This window comes from Conger conger, chromosome 19 (assembly GCF_963514075.1).
Source record: "Conger conger chromosome 19, fConCon1.1, whole genome shotgun sequence".
In the NCBI taxonomy this organism is placed as follows: Eukaryota; Metazoa; Chordata; class Actinopteri; order Anguilliformes; family Congridae; genus Conger; species Conger conger.
In genome coordinates, this window is record NC_083778.1 from 10,035,457 (window position 1) to 10,056,131 (window position 20,675).

General features: G+C 47.1%; 1 protein-coding gene across 3 annotated transcripts; it reads left to right on the forward strand.

Annotated features, from left to right (window-relative positions):
- Window positions 1–1,501: 1,501 nt before the first annotated feature.
- LOC133119393 (ceramide kinase-like) lies at window positions 1,502–18,620 on the forward strand. 3 transcript variants are annotated; one of them, XM_061229981.1, is made up of 13 exons: window positions 1,502–1,814; window positions 7,716–7,847; window positions 8,535–8,657; window positions 9,897–10,022; window positions 10,956–11,022; window positions 11,366–11,511; window positions 12,678–12,752; window positions 12,853–13,044; window positions 13,414–13,519; window positions 14,912–14,973; window positions 15,902–16,107; window positions 16,556–16,695; window positions 18,236–18,620. In XM_061229981.1, the coding sequence occupies exons 1-13, from the start codon at window positions 1,676–1,678 to the stop codon at window positions 18,294–18,296; spliced, it is 1,575 nt and encodes a 524-aa protein (XP_061085965.1). In that variant the 5' UTR covers window positions 1,502–1,675; the 3' UTR covers window positions 18,297–18,620. The 3 variants fall into 3 exon arrangements, with proteins under 3 accessions (XP_061085965.1, XP_061085966.1, XP_061085967.1); XM_061229982.1 differs by having other exon boundaries at window positions 12,853–13,005; XM_061229983.1 differs by lacking the exon at window positions 12,678–12,752.
- The last annotated feature ends 2,055 nt before the right edge of the window (window positions 18,621–20,675 follow it).

Here is a 20,675-nt window from a genome sequence, read left to right on the forward strand (position 1 = left end):
TACGTATGTGCGTGTGTGTGCGTGTGTACGTACGTGTGTGTGTGTGTGCGTGTCTGTGTGTGTGTCTCTGTGTGTCTGTGTGTGTGTGTCTGTGTCTGTGTGTGTGTGTATGTGCGTGTGTGTGTGTGTATGTGCGTGTGTGTATGTGTGTGTATGTACGTGTGTGTGCGTATGTGTGTGTGTGTGTGTGTGAGTGTGTGTGTGTGTGAGTGTGTGTGTGAGTGTGTGTAGCTGAGGACTTTATTGTAGAAACTGTCAGTAGTTAGTGGAGGAGGCCTTGAGGCTTTCCCACTTAATGATTCCATCCATTTCCCTAAAAACTATTAATTGATCGTATCTTGTGTCTCGGCCCTCACCTCGACGGCAGTTTGTAAGCTAATTGCGTCACTATTTTCCTGTAATTGGTGTTGTGGGTGTTCATGTGTTCCGCTAGCATCGGCGAGGGATGGGGGAATGTTTGCTGGTGTGCTGGAGCAATTCTCCGTAATCTCACGTTAAATTCTCATTTTATTAGGGCTATGTCCATCTATCTTGTAGAATCTTTGTTATTTAGTTATTTATTTATTCATTCATTTTTCAGAATCTGCCGGAAATACACATAGGGGAGAGATTGTGTAAAAAGCCAATGTGACAACATACCCCACATACAGTGGGCTCCAGAATTATTGCCACCCTTGATAAATATGCTCACAAAAATACTATAAACTAAAAAAATATATATAAAAAAAAAAAGACTTACTGTTCAATGGAATCAACAATAGTCTTACATAAAAAATTTTTTTCCAAAAAAACAGGTTTCACAATTATGTAATACTTTGTGCAAACACATCTGGCGAAGATGACAGCTGTGAGCCTTTTCCTATAATTAGTGAAAAGTTTAGTCAACACATTTGATGGAAGCACAAATTTTAGTTCCTTTAGAGTGAGAGTAACTACATTTTGTAAAATTGTATTGCCAATTTCTTATTTTATTTACAGTAATTGTTTGGTGTGCCAGTAATGTTTGACACCTATGTTTTTCAGACAAAATTAGATTACTGAATATAAACTTTGAAATATTTAATGGAATGTGTTGAAATTAAAATATATAGTTTTCCTTTATGTTTGATCATAACATATCGATTATTATCGGTGTTGTTTACTAAATACAGCCTTTCTTTTCTTCATTTTTATCAAGGGTGCCAATAATTCTGCAGCCCACCGATGGGTGATGTCACAAGTGCACACCCTCGACTTAACGGTCTATAACTCTGTACTGAAATAAGATGTGAAGATGAAATGGATACGGAATATGTGCCCGAGCCATTATAGCGCGCTATTTATTCTAGCCTTTCAAACCATTTCAAATATTTCTCCAAGTGTTTGTTGCTTCTATGGTTCTTGTTTCAACATGCGCTGTTTTGATCAGCGAAACGAGCCTCCCTTTTAGACGAATCAGCGCACAGAGATTAGCATACGTGTTGACGCCTCCACGCCGTGTCAGTCTGTGTTCTGTGTAAACTGAGAAAACCGCTACGCAATCCTGAACATAAACAACGGTGAAAAGTGCAACGTTGTCGTCAGCTGTACGGTAGATGGCATCAGGTGCGGTATAAAGTAACGGCTATTTGACGGAAGAATGAGATGAACGTTTCGTCCGTTCTGCCGCACATCGCTGCGACATACTGGTGTAAAAATGGAAAAGCCACCAAGGTTATTGTCACATCATCTTTTACTGAAAAACAGGGTCTATGAAGTAACCTTAAACTGCGCACAATTGACATGGATGAAGAAACAACGCGTCTCCAGAACATTACAAAAATCCTGCAAAGTCGGTGAGTGATCAGAATAGGCTCACGGAACGAAAGTAAACGAGTCTGTCATTTTAATTCTGCCTGTGCAGAGTTGCGTGTCAGCTGTAGGATGTTGCACAATGGGCTACAGATGGCTCAAAAAAAACTTCTGTTCGCTGCCTCTCTTCTCCGTCTATTTTTGGGAAATGGGACAACTGTATATGCTATTGTAAAGTGTGAATGCGGTGCGAAATTGAAACTCGTGGATAGCGACTGCTTATTTCCGTGTTCATGTTCTTTTTTAGCGAGGACCTTTTAGCGATTTTTTCCGACATTACCTACAGTACGTCATTTTATCGTAGAAAACCCGCGGGTTTTCTTCATTGCTGTCCAGATGTGTGGACGAAAGACGTGCGCATTGTCAAAGATCGTTAATATTGTCACCATTGTTAAATATTTCGTGGCGGAAATCACAGTGATGATATGCCCAGCATTGCATCCTTCTGCGGCTAATCTGATAGCACAGTAAGGTCTGTTGGTGTAAGACTCCCATGACACGGCAGTTACTCAACCGTAGTTTCACACTGGAGATTTCTTCACAGTGACGATGCTTTTTCTGATAGTGATGCTGTGTCAACGTGCTCAACATTATGATGCTATTTATTCTGCATTTTGACAGATTGATCTCTATTGATCTCTGGCATTTCAATAGACTGTCCTCACAGGCTGGTCAGAGTAAAGACACACACATTATTTCAGCCAGAATTAGGCCTGTCCAGCTTTTTGTTAAAATCTGCCCCATACAAGCGTTCAATGTACATCAAACATTAGGTCAGGCCAGGGTGACACACTGCTGTGGCCGTGAGCTGTTCTGTGTTTGTGAAGGAGCGCTTCAAAGCTATAAGGTTACTTGTAAAAAAAAAAAAGAGTGTTTTGAAACTATTTGCCAATGCAATGGAAAATGTAGTGCACCAAAGTCTTCTAGCTCGCACACACACACACATATCTGAAGAGGATAGCAGCAATTAGCATTTTTACCAGACAATGCCAGTTTAATCTAACCCTAGGGCTACCGGACAAGCGAAAAACATGAACAGCAAAGGGGGCACTGCACGTGTGAGAGGGAAAGAGGGCTGACGTGTGCTTCTGGACAGTACGTCAGTCAGGGGCATACTGTCAGGCGGGACAGAGCACACACTGTGTGACCTTGTGTCCCTGAAAAAGAGGACTGGCGTCCCAGGCTCCTGGGTAAACACACAGCGAGGCCGGGCCCCCGTGTGCGTGACGTCAATGAGCAGCTCTCTGGAAACTGCTGGGGCGGTCTGCAGAACGTGGCTATGCGCTTTAAATGGACAGATACTGTACAGAGGCCGTGCCTCTCGCAGAGACGGTGGTCACTGGGCAGAAGAGACCAGGGGTGATGTGAAATAGATAGATATATCATTGCATTTATGTAGCACTTTTCTAGACACTCAAAGCACTTTACAGTGATGGGGGGGGAACTGGCCCCCATCACCACCAATGGGTGCTGCACGGCGGCCATTTTGTGCCAGAACGCTCACCACACAGCAGCTGAGAACCGTGTTTTTGCCAATTAAATCAAGGGATGATTAGGTGACAGGTTGAGAGAGCCAGGTTGGGAATTTAGCCAGGACAACCGAGAAGAGTGTCATTGGATCTTTAATGACCACAGTGAGACGGGACCTGGGTTTAATCTGTAAGACGGACCCTTGTGAGTTCCCCTTGGTTGACTGGGCCAGCATCTGGGTCCTTATTTTGACAGCTAAATTACATGTATGGCGGTGGAGTGTAAGGGGTCAAGGAACTGTCTGTGTAAGTGAAAGGTTGCAGGTTCGATTCCCAACACACTTGCCATTGTTCCCTTGAGCGAGGTACAGTCCTTAACCTGCACTGTTTCAGTATCTATACAGCTTTTTACATGGATAACATAAAAAAATAAAATAAAAAAAATGGTAAAATTATATACGCGACTCTAGATCAGAGCATCTGATAAATGGCGGTAATGCATTGCAATAATGTAACTTGATGCTTTCTTCCTAACTCACAAGCCACAAGTGCAAGGAAGGAATGGTGAAATAGAGAGGACTGAAAACAAAACAGAAAAACAGATCTGACCAACAAATATGGTCTCTTTCAGTTGGCTTTGGCTTTCATTCCCCGAGGTTTGAAAGGCAGAGCCATCCCTTGTTAGAAGGTTATTATGACTGAATAAAAGCCAGTGATGCTCCTGCCATGAGATAAGGGCTCCCACCCATGAAAGGAACAAAGCTCTCCTTGTTGTCCCCGCAGACTTAAAGAACCCCGCTAAGAAGATGGCTTACTGAAACTATACTGCGCTGAGCGATTCAAGGCTTGAATCTCACTTCAATATCCTTATTTGCATTTTAAAGATTTCCCTCTTGTCTAAAATACGAGGCAGACAATCTTCATTTGGCAAGCTTCGTTACATAACATCGCTGCCTCTTTCTCTGCTCGCGGTAATTCTGTTCTGACTTTTTTCGCCCATCAGAGCAGAACATTTAAAAATGAATGTCAATGCCAATGCTGTACAAGAACCCAGAAGAGAATACTTGCTTAAATTAATTATTCTCCATACTGAAATGTGGTTACCGTGGATCTAATCGTACTACTGCGTGTCTCTACTTGATTGGTTCATGAATATTGACAGGTCGCTGCTTTGGCAGAGTGAATCGCCGAGCACTGGGAATCGAAACGAGGGCAGCTGCTGAACAAGGAAGTCATTCGTCACATGACAGGAAGTATGGAATGCTGCATTGACAATTACGGAATGCAGGATTGAAAAGTACAATGAAATCTCAAGCGCTTGGGTTTCCTTTAGTTTTGGGCGATCATTTCAAATCCGGTCTATCAAATATTTTAGGATAATGCACCAGTCTACAAAACAACTTTGAATAAAAATAACACTATCACATATTATTTTACAGCCCGTTAATTACATAGGACTTACAAGGCAAGTACACCGCTACTTCTACAAGTACTTTCAGGGAAGTACTTTCATTTTTACATTATTGGCATTTGGCAGACGCTCTTATCCAGGGAAACGTACAGTTGATTAGACTAAGCAGGAGACAATCCTCCCCTGGAGCAATGCAGGGTTAAGGGCCTTGCTCAAGGGCCCAACAGCTGTGCGGATCTTATTGTGGCTACACCGGGATTAGAACCACTGACCTTGCATGTCCCAGTCCTTTACCTTAACCACTACGCTACAGGCCGCCCAGTGGTACGTACTATGAAACAACCATAACAATCAGTAAGTAGCACATCTAAGTACTACGTAAGTATGCTTGACAGCCCGGTTCATGGCACTTACCTCTGAAATCAAAATAGTTACCAAGCAAGTACCTGGTATTTTCCCAGTAAGTAGTGCTACGTAATTAACAGGCTGGAAAATAAAGCGTTCCCAAATCATTTACCCCTGCATTTTGTCCTTTCAACGTTCAGAAGGAATCACATTATCTCTCTACAGAAGAACCATGCAGAGAAAAGAGGTGTTTGCCAACACAAGCACTCAATGGAGTTATTAACTCCAAAAACAGCGTTGAGAGCGGGCCTACCCAGGACAGAGCTGGTGTTATAATGTCTCTGAACCAGGACAGCGGCGCACCCACTGTTTACCCTACAGGATGCGTTAAAAATTTAACCGGCCAGAAGAAAGAAACCGGCATTAGAGCACGCGAACAAAGCTTTCATCTGTGTAGGCCCGCGCTCTTATTGTGGAAATGGATGTTCTGTCCTTGGGCAAGCCTCCTCGTGAATATTCATAAGACGCATCGATTTGGAAAAGCCTCAGCTTCGCCAGTCAAGGGAAAATCTTTAATTGTTAAAAACACAGAGCTGACCATCTGTTTGATCGACAGAATCCGCGCCAAAGCCTCTCAACAGAACCACAGAGGGACACAGTGTGTCTCCATAGCCATAAACAGTGTGCTCATTTTGTCAGCTTACAGTCCTTTTACCAAAGAAAGGGGCGAAGATCCTCCCTCATCGCTGTAAGGGGATGATTGTACCTAAACCATGCCAGGAAAACGCCTGCCACAATATGGAACCTCCAGTAACTGTGAACTTCTGGCACTGTTGCAATTAATTCTCTCTCTCCCACACTCTCTCTCACACACTCACACTCACACACACTCTCATACTCTCACACACTCTCTCACTCTCTCACACACACACTCACACACACTCACACACTCTCACACACTCTCCCACAATCTCACACTCTCACACACTCTCTCACACACACTCACACTCTCTGACAGTCTCACACGCACACATACTCTTACACTCTAACACACTCTCACACACACTCACACTCTCTGACACTTACACACACTCACACACACTCACACTCTCCCACACTCTCACACTCTCACACACTCTCACACTCTCTCACACTCTCTCACACTCTCACATTCTCTCACACTCTCACACTCTCTCACACTCTCTCACACTCTCACACTCACACACTCTCACACTCTCTCACACTCTCACACACTCTCACACTCTCACACACTCTCACACTCTCTCACACTCTCACACACTCACACACTCTCACACACTCTCCCACAATCTCACACTCTCACACACTCTCTCACACACACTCACACTCTCTGACAGTCTCACACGCACACATACTCTTACACTCTAACACACTCTCACACACACTCACACTCTCTGACACTTACACACACTCACACACACTCACACTCTCCCACACTCTCACACTCTCACACACTCTCACACTCTCACACACTCTCACACTCTCTAACACTCTCTCACACTCTCACACTCTCTAGCACTCTCACACTCTCACACTCTCTCACACTCTCACACACTCTCACACTCTCTAACACTCACACTCTCACACACTCTCACACTCTCACACACTCTCACACACTCTCTAACACTCTCACACTCTCTCACACTCTCACACTCTCTCACACTCTCACACTCTCTCACACTCACACACTCTAACACTCTCACACTCACACTCTCTCACACTCTCACACTCTCTCACACTCTCTGACACTCTCACACTCACACTCTCTCACACTCTCTCACACTCTCACACTCTCTCACACTCTCTCACACTCTCACACTCTCTCACACTCTCTGACACTCTCACACTCTCTCACACTCTCTCACACTCTCACACTCTCTCACACTCTCACACACTCTCTATCTCCCCTGGCTTTGCTCACTCTGTGTGCGCCGGGTGTGATGATGTGGGCCAGTCTTTATCGCGCTGGGTTTTTACGAGCTGGTTACCAGGGGTACCGCACCCACCCTTGAGCAAAGTACTCATCCCAACCTTCTCCACTAAACTCGCAGGTGTACAGTACATTACCCTGTAGTGGAAGCATGCAGGCTGTAAAGTCAGATAAGGCCATCTGTTGGGCAGATCTGCCACACCTCTGCCTTATTCACACAACACCATTTTCCATTGTAAATACACAGAGAGACACCTTGTGACTTGGCAGTACATAACCTCAAACAGGGCTCAAAGGGCTGATTCTACACTCAAATTTCCCAATTCTACCCTGAAAGTACAGTAATGTTCTCTTTGGGTACAATTGACTTTTTCCGAGCAAAAAAGATACAAATTAATAATGTATTTTATCCGCCTATAGGGTGCCGCCCCAGCAACAAGCATTTGTTCCTTTTTAGGCGCTTTATTTCTGAGAGTGTGGTAATATAAATACATTTCAAATAAGTTTGGCGTTTTGACATATGTGCATTACTTCCTCGCTTGACGTCTGACTGAGCTAGCCGTTTTTTCCGATTCTTATGTTCCCGTGACCAAGCACCTTGCCAGATATCTCTGGTGTGCATTTCCTTGCACTGCTTCTTAACCAGCATGTCTCCTGCTTTATATTAAAACAGCCGATGTCTGATCTGCAGGAAGCGTCTGTGTGCCCGTATGTGAAATCCTCGCAGTCCGAGAAGCAGACGTGGAAGGTCGGGGCAAAACCGGCGGGAGGTGGCAGAGACTCTCCCGGCGGCCTGCGGAGGGGTATCCGTACGCATTCACAGGTACGAGCGCGGAGTGCAGACGCCCTTTACCCGCCTGCAGTCACTACGGCCACTCAAAGGACAAACCCATCGCCATTATCATTTCTATGTCTTCGACTCTCCCCTGTGCCTACCCTGCGCTTCGGGGGTCCAACAGTAATCTCCAGCTTTTCAAAGACGGTGAATTTCAGAGGGAATGGAGTAATGGCTCTTCCGAAACAGCACACAAAAATCTACATTTTAATATTGGTCTATTTGGTCAGTTTGTCTGGTCTGGGACTCATCATTTTTCTTGAGTTCCAGTGAGACATTTGAAAAAATGTATTTACATTTTCTTGCTGAAATGTTATTGCTTTCATCATGTTTGGCCCATTTCCTATTCATCGAATGACTCCATGTGGGATGTGTGCATTAGCAGTGCTATGAGTGCTTTAAGCTCAGCCTGGTAGTCAGATGCTGCGGACCACTGTTCCCCTCTACATGTTAACATGCTCCCTTTAATACGAGGAGCTAGATCTTCAACTTGGTCTCTCTCTCCCTCCCTCCCTCTCTCTTCCTCTCTCCCTCCTTCTCCCTCTCTTTCATCCCTCTCTCTCCCTCTCTCATTCTCTCTCTCTCCCTCCCTCCCTCCCTCTCCCTCCCTCTCTCTCTCATTCTCTCTCTCTCTCCCTCTATCCCTCCCTCCCTCTCTCTCTCATTCTCTCCCAGTGTCGTATGTGGAGCGGGTGAAGCAGCACCGCTGGCGGTGTAGAGATGTCACCTTCCAGTGCGCGGACAGAGCAGTGCGTCAGCAGTGGATCCACAGCATCCGCGACCAGCTCTCCAAACTCAGTATGTCCCTCACCAACTCCCTCACCAACCAACTCCTTCACTCACCAACTCCCTCACCAACCAAGTCCTTCACTCACCAACTCCCTCACCAACCAACTCCCTCAACAACTCCCTCACCAACCAACTCCTTCACTCACCAACTACCTCACAAACCAACTACCTCAACAACTCCCTCATCAACCAACTCACTCACTAACTCCCCCACCATAATTTCCATACCAGAAATTTGACACGTTTTCCCATTTAGACAAGTGGATTTTTTCTGATGGCAGTGAAGGGCCTTTGGTGTAAAAGGCAGTGTCATCATTACGGTTGTTATTAGTTTCCTTCTGAATTCATTTTACTGTAGCTGAGTTGCCTTTGTCGAGGTGTACGATGCCTTGAAGTAACAAAGCAAACTGCTGTTCCACTTAAACGGCAGTGCAGAATCGGCTTGTTATGGGTTGCATATTGTCCATGGTGCAAGAGTGACTTCACCCGACGACCAGGGCCGTTTCTGTTAAAAGATCGATAGCAGCATTACCGTTATCTCACGCTCTGTCTCAGTAATGGGACGCAATGTATGTCTCAGCTGATGTAGAGTCTAATAGACATTGCCGGAAGGCCCTGTGATTTTGTTTATGGTCATATGGGCCCTCCATCTTAAGCATAACCCCTTTTTTTTGGAGGGGAGGGGGGGTAAGTACAGCATTAATTATTAATTTGCCTGGAATCTGCCTTCTTTGGCTGGCTCCCAGCTCACAATGTTACTGGAGTGTTTTGTTAATGCTATAACATTGAGAACATTCCGGGTTAGCTGAGATAGGCAGCCTAGAGCAGGCAAAAGGGCTCCATGCAAATGCCAAAATTAACCCCCCCCCCCCTTCTCCCAAAATAGAGTTATGCTTAAGGAGGAGACACAAACAAAGTCAGTCCCTTTAGGCAATGTCAATGAGACTCTACATCAGCCGAGATGTACATTATGTGCTATTACTGAGACTGATCACAGTCTCTAACGGTCATGACGGTACTGATCTTCTCAGAAATGGCCACTCACAGTACTTTTAGAACTGAACGAGCCGGTCAATGAACTCTAGCTCAGCTGTGCTTCTGTTTCTGGGGTATGGGAAGGACGTTGAACATCACGACCCTTCGATGACTGTTGGAGAGGTTGGTGGCGGCGGTTGATATTTTGGGAGACGCCCAGCGTGTCACGTGCGGGCGGTTTGTAACAAGCGGCCCTCTCCTGTCGTTCCCCAGCGGGGAGGCCGAGGCACTTGCTGGTGTACATCAATCCCCACGGAGGACGCGGGCGGGGGAAGCAGATTTACGAGGAGAAGGTGGCCCCCCTCTTCTCCCGCGCCTCGATATCCGCCTCCGTGATTGGTGAGTCCCCGTCAACATCCCCCGTGATTGGTGAGCCCCCGTCAACGGGCAACATTAACATTTAAATAAAAAACGGATAAAAAAAAAACGGATTGATCTCGGCGAGGCGAGCGGCCCCGACAGCAGAACACGGGCGGGAACGAGCTTTTATTTACCGCTCTATCTATCACCCAAACGCCATAATGGAGGATCTGATGATCGATAAACACGGCCGGCGGAGAGCCATCGATCACCGGAGGCGGGTCTTTAGAAGACCCGCGTCTTCAGGACGGGATATCGGCGGGTATATAACCGCCCGATATCGATATCACCTTTTACGGCGCCGGCGGCATTTCTCGAACGCCGGCCCGCTCGTAAGCGGTGGACAAACGGCGCTTAATCAGAAGGGCGCTTCATTGGGCGGGAGTGGCTGGCAGCGCTTCAGCGGGCTGCGTCGATAGGCCCGTCAGGGACGCCCCTTTCATAACGTCCCCTGCTTCTGACTGAGATAATCTAATTCGGCTAATTCCTTACGCGGTCAGGCCTGTTCAGAAGGCCGTGCTCTGTTGAATGGTTATTCTTTCTCATCCGCTCTAATTCCACCACACGTACCCAGTAAGTCTTCTCCCTGATGTCTACATAACGTAATCAAATTCATCGGTACCACACAGAGTGTTTGCTGCTCCCTAGCCCTACGTCACAATGACGTCCCAGACGCATTGTAGTGTCCAGAGTCCATTGATTCATGAGGGGTCATGTTGTTAACATTTCTGGGACTGCGATTGAGGTTGGAGCGAAAACCAGCCTACACAGAGAGTTGTTGCTGTTGAGACAAAAACATCTGCTGTCTCCAAGAGCCCGCAACGCTTCCCTCAGCAAGCGGTCTCTCTCACGGGCTAACCGCACGACAGAACACCCCGTTCGCCTGTGACAAACGGTGTTTTGTCTCCATAGTTACCGAGCGCGCAAACCACGCCAGGGACCACTTGAAGACGGACGCGGACTTAAAGAAGTATGACGGGTAGGTGAGACCGGGCCGGGTTTGCGTGGGCCGGCGGCCATTTTAGAAGACTTCACTCCGTCGGGGAGAGGCCGTTAGTCAGAGGTAACGAGTTAACGATTCGCTCTCCAGCCGTGCCGGTGTGGGGGAGGCAGACGTTCGCTGAGTAAGATGTTAATGTCAGAGCAGAGGCGGGTCCTCTGTGGGTGAGAGCGCAAAGTTAATATTCTCTTCCTCCATTTTGAGCTGGCCCCATTTTTCACCCGATGTGGGAGGAGGAGGGGCGTACAGGTGTGGTGCGTGGAGACACGCACACACTGAAGGTGAGTGTAAGTGTAGTTCATCTCTGTGTGGTCTGTGCTAGCGTGGTGTGCGTGGGGGGCGACGGCATGTTCAGCGAGGTTCTGCACGGGCTGGTCTCCCGGACTCAGAGGGACGCCGGCGTGGACCAGAACCGCAGGGAGCAGAGGTTGGTGCCGTGTCCCGTCCGGATTGGCATCATTCCCGCCGGTGAGTCTGTCACGTACATCTCTCCGCCTGTGTGCGGTGCAGGGGCGGGTCGAGGATACATCGACAGGGCGGCCATTTTGAATTATCAGTTGGGCTTCGTTTTTCGATTTATTTTTTTCATAAGCACACACACACACATTTCCGTTCCATTGCTCTGAACAGACAACGAAACAGATGAACCGACGGACCATTCGAGGAGGTGGGTTAACATCGAGAAACGTCCAACCTTGCCCGCCCCAGACTCTCCCCCTGCTGTTGGGTGTTTTGGGGAAGATTTGACACATCGTGACACAGCAGCACTGAAAGCGTGCCACTTTCACGGGGGCAGAAATTGTGAAAAAGCATCGAGCGTAGAGCACAACGTCGCCGTGGCGAACCTTTCGGGGGGGGGGGGGGGGGCTCCATAGCAACCAGGCGGGCCGTGGCGACGACACGGTTGGGCAGGCACAAGGTTCCGTCATTTAAAATTCTATTAGGGGGCCGTGTGCTGTGCATGAATTATTAAAGCGTCCTGAATCCCAGGACAGGAGCCGTGTATCACACAGCCTGTCACTGGCTTCACCTGATTCACTGATTTGCTGCAGTAGGCTGGGCAGCAAGTCTGGCGACCCTATGCAGTGTGGAGTCTCTCCTCCGGACCACACAAAGGCAACCCTACACGAGCCGAACCTCTGACAGCAACGCGATTCATTTCAACTCCCTGCCTTTTTCCCCCTCAGCTTGTCTGATATCCTAAACAATGAGAAGGTGTTTGTGGTTCCACACTTTCGAAACACTCTGAAATACGTTTTTCTCCTGAATTGAGGTCCAAGCGATTTCACTGGAGGAGAAATACATTTAGCTATTTCAAACTTGGAGGAAAATACAAAAATAAATCAGTAAAAAATGTATGTCTGCTTCATGTTTTCCATGCATTTGTGCATAGCTCATTGCCACATAAAGAAACTGTTCTTCCCTCGTGTTCTGACACGAGGTGACGACATTACACAACACCCGTGAACTCCAGCAACCTGATTACGGCTGCACTTTTTAATTACCTTATATAACTCCCGAGTGCTGATATCAGTACGATATTAGCGGCCGTCATAAATGCAATCAGAGTCCGGACTGAAACGTCTCCCCGGTGTGCCGTTACCCTAAAGTGCTGACGTGAGGTCTCGGTGCAGGGTCGACGGACTGCGTTTGCTACGGGACCGTGGGCGTGAACGACCCCGTGACCTCCGCCCTGCACATCATCGTGGGTGAGAAGGCCTCCCGCCGGTAGCGATAGCGTAGACGGGCGGATCTCAGGGGGGGGGGGGGCGCGGGGCGTTTTTAACGCTGCGGCCCGGCTCTCCGCAGGCGACACCCAGCCCCTGGACGTTTGCTCCATCCGCCACGCCGACGCCCTCCTGAGGTACTCCGTCTCGCTGCTGGGATACGGTTTCTACGGCGACGTGCTGACGGACAGCGAGAGGAGGCGCTGGATGGGGCCCGTCAGATACGACGTTTCGGGTGAGCTTGTCGGAAAAGACACTCTCAGAGATAGAAAAGGTACAAGTGCTTGTCGCTGGGGCAGTACCATATAGGTACAGACAATTGTACACTTAACCAGTAATATATAACTACTTTTTGTGCTTGGAAAACATACTAATTTGTTCCCAAAGAAAACATTACTGTACTCTCAGGGTACATTTTGGAAATGTTATCCTTGAAGAAGGAAAATGTACCTCCACTCTCACTTTATTTCTTTTACAGTGTGCTGTCTGACCCCGTAATGGGCCGATCAACCCCCTAATCTGAACCTGACCTGCTCACCTACTCCCCAGTCACATTGGTTTGCTTTCATACGCAGTACCTCTCTGTGACAGGGACTTTCACTCGTTTAACGCTGCATAAAACACGCGCTCTCCTTCTCCACAGGTCTGAAGACGTTTCTGGCACACAATTACTACGAGGGAACAGTGTCGTTCCTGCCAGCTACAGACGTGGCGGGGAGCCCCAGGGACAAGACCACATGCAGAGCTGGGTAAACAGTGTGTCAGCTTCTTCCTCCTCGCATTCACACTCACACTCACATTAGCATTAGCATTAGTATTCACACTCACATTAGCATTAGCATTCACACACAATCACACTCACATTAGCATTAGCATTCACACACAATCACACTCACATTAGCATTAGCATTAGTATTCACACTCACATTAGCATTAGCATTCACACACATTCACACTCACATTAGCATTAGCATTAGCATTCACACATTCACACTCACATTAACATTAGCATTCACACACATTCACACTCACATTAGCATTAGCATTCACACTCACATTCACATTAGCATTCACACACACTCACATTAGCATTAGCATTCACACACATTCACATTCACATTAGCATTAGCATTCACACACATTCACATTAACATTCATATTAGCATTAACATTAGCATTCACACTCACACTCACATTAGCATTAGCATTCACACACATTCACATTAGTATTAGTATTTACAGTCACACTCACATTAGCATTAGCATTCACACACACTCATACTCACATTAGCATTAGCATTCACATTCACATTCACATTATAGTCAATTATAGGCAAATGCAAAAATGTCTTGTTTTTTAAATATGCAGAGTCAAGATAGTAGGGGTGTGTTGAGACAGTGCCCTGTTCAAGCAACAAAATATGCTGTGTCTGTATTTGGAAGTCATTAAAATGTTGGTTTATTATGTGCCAAAAACAATCACTTTCCGTTTAATGCTCGTTATTTTCCACTGATCTGATTTTCCAAATATCACTGGTAAACCTCAGGAGCAACATAACAACACCTGCATGACACAGCATTAGCTGTGTGCTTCTAAATAGGCATGAAAGCTTGAGGTTTTGTTTTGAATCATTCTCCCTCTGACATTAGGAAAGGCATATGTAATGTTGTGTGATTCAGACATCACCTGCAGGCAGGAAGTGTGGAGGAGTGTTAAAAGAAAGGTCACAGGGTTAAATCCCTCTTTGTCATTTTTTCTATCGTAGGAACAGACTCCCTGAGGTATCCATGACAATAATTGGTCTGGGAACAAGGAAAGCATGCGATTTGGCTTGGGTGCAATACTAACTGTAATTTTAGTTATAACAAGTACCGATTCTGAGACTATTTGCAGGTACTGAATTGATGGGTTTTTTTGTTCATGCTGTGGAATGCCTGCAGTGTTTTGATTGGTTTGCACCTGTCTGTGAATGACCCAATGAACTCTACCTCTACCCACACAGCCCCTTTGCCAAATTATTAGCCAGGTATTATTTACAAGTGTCCTTTTACTGGATTGGTCCGTCCAACACTCATTTAATTTAACTTCACACGACTAGGTTAATGCAGTGCTGACATCATCTGTTCTGACCCGCCCACAGGTGTTCCAGGTGCCTCAAGGACAGCCAGGCCTACGGGACAGGAAACTGTGTCCGCGGCAGGGGTAAGGGCGCCGCCATTTTGTTTCTCACAACGATTGCATCATCTCCCATGTGCACTGGAGAGAGATACAACTTTCTCCCTATACTGGCTGGTATTCACTCAACAAAGCCACACTCTTTCCAGGCAGTTGCTCCCTTTCCCACCTCTTCCGTGCCAACTGCTGTCCTGTCATCTGGAGCCAAAATGGAGTCGCTCGTGTGCTGAGAGCGGAGCAGCTGGTGGATGGCACAGGGGTGGGGGGGGGGGTCTCTCATCAGGAGCCATGTGTTATATTGAGGGTGGGGTCGCTCCCCCAAGCAAAGCAACGGATAAGTGGTTTCTATGGAAACCTGATTACCCAGGTGGCCGAAGAGGCAGCACATGAGCAACGCTTTCGGATGGGGAGGTAGCATCCCAGCCAAAACAGTGCACGACCTTGTCTTTATCATTACATCAGTTTAGCAGAGGTTCTGATCCAGAGCCTCGTGCCATGCCCATAGTTTCACAGCTGTGCTCACTCACACAAACCAACATCTACCAATCAACCAACATCAGTCAATCAAAGGGCAGTCAATCAAGTGACAACTGCCACTCACCCGACATCTTCCACTCAACCAACATCGGCCGGTCAACCGACATCAATGATAATCAACCGACATCAGAACCAATCAACCAAAATCAGGACCAATCAATGTTCCTTTCGTATTTTCCTGTGAATTCAGTGTCTGTTCAGTACCAGAGATGTTTGCCTTTGGTTTTGTTTTATGTCTCTCCTGGAGATAGTGCTTTATGATGATGACATATGTTTCCTCTTGTGTGTAACCAATCACCGATTAGTTAGGTTTAATACTATATTATTTGAATGTGAATGAATAATTTCTCTCAGTTGTGTGTAACAGTGCATGTGTAGTCTGAACTGATCATCTCCGTCTCTGGGTTGTGTGCTGTAGATCAGGGTGGTGATTGGCGGGTGATCCGGGGGAAGTTCCTGGCGGTGAACGCGGCCAGTATGAGCTGCGCGTGTCCCCGGAGCCCTGGGGGACTGTCCCCCTCCGCTCACCTGGCCGACGGCACCACCGACCTCATCCTGGTCCGCAAGTGCTCCAGAGCCAGCTTCCTACGGCACCTCCTGCGCCACACCAGCCCCCAGGACCAGGTACGGTCAGCACCGCTGCAACGTGCAGCAACCACGACCAGGTACGGTCAGTACCGCTGCAACATGCAGCAACCACGACCAGGTACGGTCAGCACCGCTGCAACATGCAGCAACCACGACCAGGTACGGTCAGCACCGCTGCAACATGCAGCAACCACGACCAGGTACGGTCAGTACCGCTGCAACGTGCAGCCCCCACGAGCAGGTACGGTCAGTACCACAGTCTCGTTTGACCTGTCCTTCGTGGCTAACCCTCTTTGCACTGTGGTCCTGACCCCTGCAGTTTGACCTGTCCTTCGTGGCTAACCCTCTTTGCGCTGTGGTCCTGAACCCTGCAGTTTGACCTGTCCTTCGTGGCTAACCCTCTTTGCGCTGTGGTCCTGACCCCTGCAGTTTGACCTGTCCTTCGTGGCTAACCCTCTTTGCGCTGTGGTCCTGACCCCTGCAGTTTGACCTGTCCTTCGTGGAGGTGCACCGTGTGCGGAGGTTCTGCTTCACGCCTAGGCGCAGCGAGCGCCAGGGGGATCCGGTCTGCAGCAGCTGGAACTGCGACGGAGAGATCCTCCCCCACGCCAGCGTGGACGTGGGGTACGTGTCCACCCCCGCTGAGTCACGCTCATTACACAACATTGCATTACATTAATGGCATTTGGCACTCATCCAGAGTGACGTACAGTTGATTAGACTAAGCAGGAGACAATCCTCCCCTGGAGCAATGCGGGGTTAAGGGCCTCGCTCAAGGGCCCAACAGCTGTGCGGATCTTATCGTGGCTACACCGGGGATTAGAACCGGCGACCTTGCGTGTCCCAGTCCTTTACCTTAACCACTACGCTGCAGGCCTCCTAACCCTAACCCTCATTCCCCTCCCTCCATGTCAAAGCGATTATGCTACGAGGATGAGCTGCTTTACAGATGGTCAAACTCGCTACGGACAAATGTGTGCTTCTGCCACGTTAGTGGGCCAGAGACAGCCAGACACACGCACGCACACGCAGAAGCACACACACACATTGCACACAAACACGCGCACGGAAATGCACACGTGCAAACACACACGCATGAGCACGTACGCACAAGAACACACAGTAGTTCACGTACACACACACACACACACACACACACACACAGGAGCTCACACTCTGAAACTCTGAAAGACTAAACTCCACACAGACAGAGATTTATCCGCATCTGGACGGGAGGGGGAATAAGGTTTTATTTCTGGCGTATTCATCATCAGTTTAATGCGGGACTGGCAGGGCCTGCTCCGTGCCTATCTGCGATGCACAGCTGCATAACGACATGCGTTTTTTACCCCAAAAAAACACACCGACACTGAGACCCTCTCACTGTGTGCGTTAACACGGAGCGTAAAACCATCTGGCCCTCTGCTGCTACCTGCACTCCCCTTCGGGCCTGCGGCGTGCGATAAAAGCCATCCAGGGCGGTTTCACGACGCACTAAAGCCCCAAGTGCCAAGCGCCCGTTAATCTGCCTCGCAAAGGGCCATCTTTGTGTTACTCTCTGCAGACACACAAACCACTTCAGAAGAGAAACCTCAAAGCCAGGGTAAAAAGTAAAACATTCAGCATTAAAAAAAGGGGTTTTTTTTTTTACAGAAAAACGCATAAAATAAAACGGCCAGTTCTTATGATACCATTTTCACGTGTCAAATAGCACTTCAGTAGAGAGATCTCAGACCGCCAAAGAAACGTAAAAATTCGGCATTAAAACGTTTTACTAAAAGATGCATAAAATGAAACGGCCTCTTGTATAAGATAGTATTCACAGGTCAAAAAGCACGTCAGTACCCTGGTGTAAATTCCAGTTTTGACCGGCTTGAAATAACCAGCTACCAGCCGTTTCAAAACATAGCTTGAGCTGGTCATAACCATGTCGAGTATGGAGCTGGTCTGACCTGGTGAAAACCTAGCTTCAGCAGGTCAAACCATGTTGAGTATGGAGCTGGTCTGACCTGGTGAAAACCTAGCTTGAGCTGGTCATAACCATGTTGAGTATGGAGCTGGTCTGACCTGGTGAAAACCTAGCTTGAGCCGTTTTTGTTCAGCAGGGTTGAGAATTCTCAGAAGGCCAAACAGGGTAACTGAACTCCTCCTCCTGTGTCCACAGAGTGCACTGTCAGCTGATTCGGCTGTTCGCCCGCGGGATCGAGGACATCGCCACGCCCTGAACGCCCCGAACAGAGTCGCCCAGAGAGCCCTGTCGCGTCGTACAGGGTTCAAAGGTCACATCGGAGGCGTTCCGCTGCAGTCTTGGGACACAGACGCGCCCGCAGTTCAGTCGACCCCAGCTCTGGTTTACGTACATCTGTGCTGCTGGTCTCAGGTCACTATGTGTGCAGGACGGTGTATCTGGCATGCAATGCATCTCCGTTCAGACATTTTCAAAGCATCCAAAGGAACATCTACTGCTGATTTGCACACTGTTACCGACTGACCTAGATTGTGATGGAGTGCGATTGTAGCGGGTGTTGCTTTGCCATTGAATCGCAGTGAGGTGTGGGTCTAGTCGCCGGTTACCTGACATACACTCTGATGACACAACCGTCAAATTCAAAATAACGCTGTTGCCCTCGGCTAGGGTAACCGGTAACACATCGGTCTAAGGAAGAGTGAGACTTCGGGATTTAAATCCCACCTCGGATGCAGGCAACTCCTTACACAGGCCCTGCTAAACTGACATCCCCCAGGTGTCGACTCTGTCAGCCAATTGAATGTTTAGTAGTCCTCGGGACGGACACTGAATAGAAAACGTTCACATTTCCATGACAAGCCAGTTAGAAGTGGAGTTTGCAGTTCCTCGCTTCAAGGGATTATGTCTGAGGATGAAGACTTTGGGCCTGTTATATCGAGCTGTCTTTGGCCATGTCTTATTAGTCAGTCTTCATCTGCCGCAATGAGCACTCTATTAAATTGGTTGTTAAAATATCAGATGGTATATTGTGAAGGTTACTATTAATGGAAATAAAGACACGCCATTTAAGGATATTTAGAGATTTCATCTTGTGGCACGCTCGTAAATGTGAAACGAGATATTGATATGGTTCTCACAAAGTAATATAATCTGTTTAGTGTGAGCAGCTCACTGGTGGAAATGACAAAGAACTACCACCAAAATTGTCACAGCATTTCATAATGAAATTCAAAAGCAACTAAGACAAACTAACACGGCTGTTATTCTACAGAGCATTAGTGAACATGGATTCAGAATGTAACCAACGCTCTTCAATGTCCTATATACGCTCACAAGCACTTTATTAGGAACAATTTTACTTTGTTACACCAACTTTATTACACCTATTGATGCGATTATCTAATCAGCCAATGGTGTGGCAGCAGTGTATTGCATACAATTATGTAGATACGGACCAGGAGCTTCAGTTAAAATGCTCCACAAAAACTGGATAAACTAAACTAGCCCCCCTAACTCACCACAGTACCACAGTGTACTAGCCGGCAAGAAAACTGAAAACTTAGAAACAAAGAAACGTGGCCTGGTTTTCACCTGAACGGCTAGATGATGTTTCACCGACTTTTAATATATTTAAAGCAGTCAATGCAAAATTAGTACTGGTAGTGGCACATGAAGCACCAAACGCTTTAACCTTTTTTGAAGAAGTATGTTTCAGCTTTTTTTTTTACCCAAAGCAAATGAACAGTATTTTGTGACTTGTTTATGTTAAGAGTGTAAAGAAGAAAATGAAATAATATATATATATCATGTCGTGAAAAAAGATAATGTAGTGTACTGCTGTTTGGCTGCAGTTTTCTATGGCGTGAAACAGAAGAACTGTGGCCTGTAATTTACACACTTTTATTCTCTGTAAGCAATGGCGGACCAACTGGACCTTTCCGGAACTTTCCAGTGCTCCGTAGTTATGTAGCTATCTCGCTATTAGCTGGGTTACAGGGACCATAAAGCTTGTGACATCAGAAATGTCAGAAAAGGTACAATCGGTAATTTTGGACTTCTAATGGTCAAGAGAGGAATAGCAGCAACAAACACCTTCAAACCACAACACTGTTTATCCCTCCCCCTTCTCTGTAAACGCACTGACGTTGGAACGCCATTGGCTGCGGCAATTAGAACCAATTTTCAACCAATGAGCTTTAATTATTGTTCAGCTATGCATTGTTTTGGTACAGAGTGTCGAGCCATCAACTGTGTATTTTGAAACCCGAATTTAAGGACAATAAACACAGACAGAGGGTGAGTCAACATGTCAGTGAGCCTTTTTCAAAGATGGGAAGGGATTTACAATGGTCTTGTCCCAATGTTTTAACTCAAAAATCTTACCTATTGTACCTTTAACATGTGTCATGGTTTTGGTTAGACATTTCAAACACTCAACCAGCAATGGCCAATCATGAAATGCTAAAAAAACAAGCTGCCAGTGTTATGATGGTATTCTAAGGCACCTCAGTAGCAGTCTTGGAAGCAGTTTCAAGTGAACTTCACTGATCCTGTTTGTAGCCGATATGTAGGATTGTTGGTTTTAGTTTGGTCCCATGTGCTTATACAGTGGTAACCACAGTGGTCCTGTTCTACT

Coding starts and splice junctions, on each gene's coding strand:
- LOC133119393 (XM_061229981.1), top strand. CDS start 1,676: ATGGAAAAGCCACCAAGGTTATTGTCACATCATCTTTTACTGAAAAAC. Junction 12,753..12,852: donor CGCCCTGCACATCATCGTGG/GTGAGAAGGCCT, acceptor GGCTCTCCGCAG/GCGACACCCAGCCCCTGGAC. Junction 13,520..14,911: donor AAGACCACATGCAGAGCTGG/GTAAACAGTGTG, acceptor ACCCGCCCACAG/GTGTTCCAGGTGCCTCAAGG.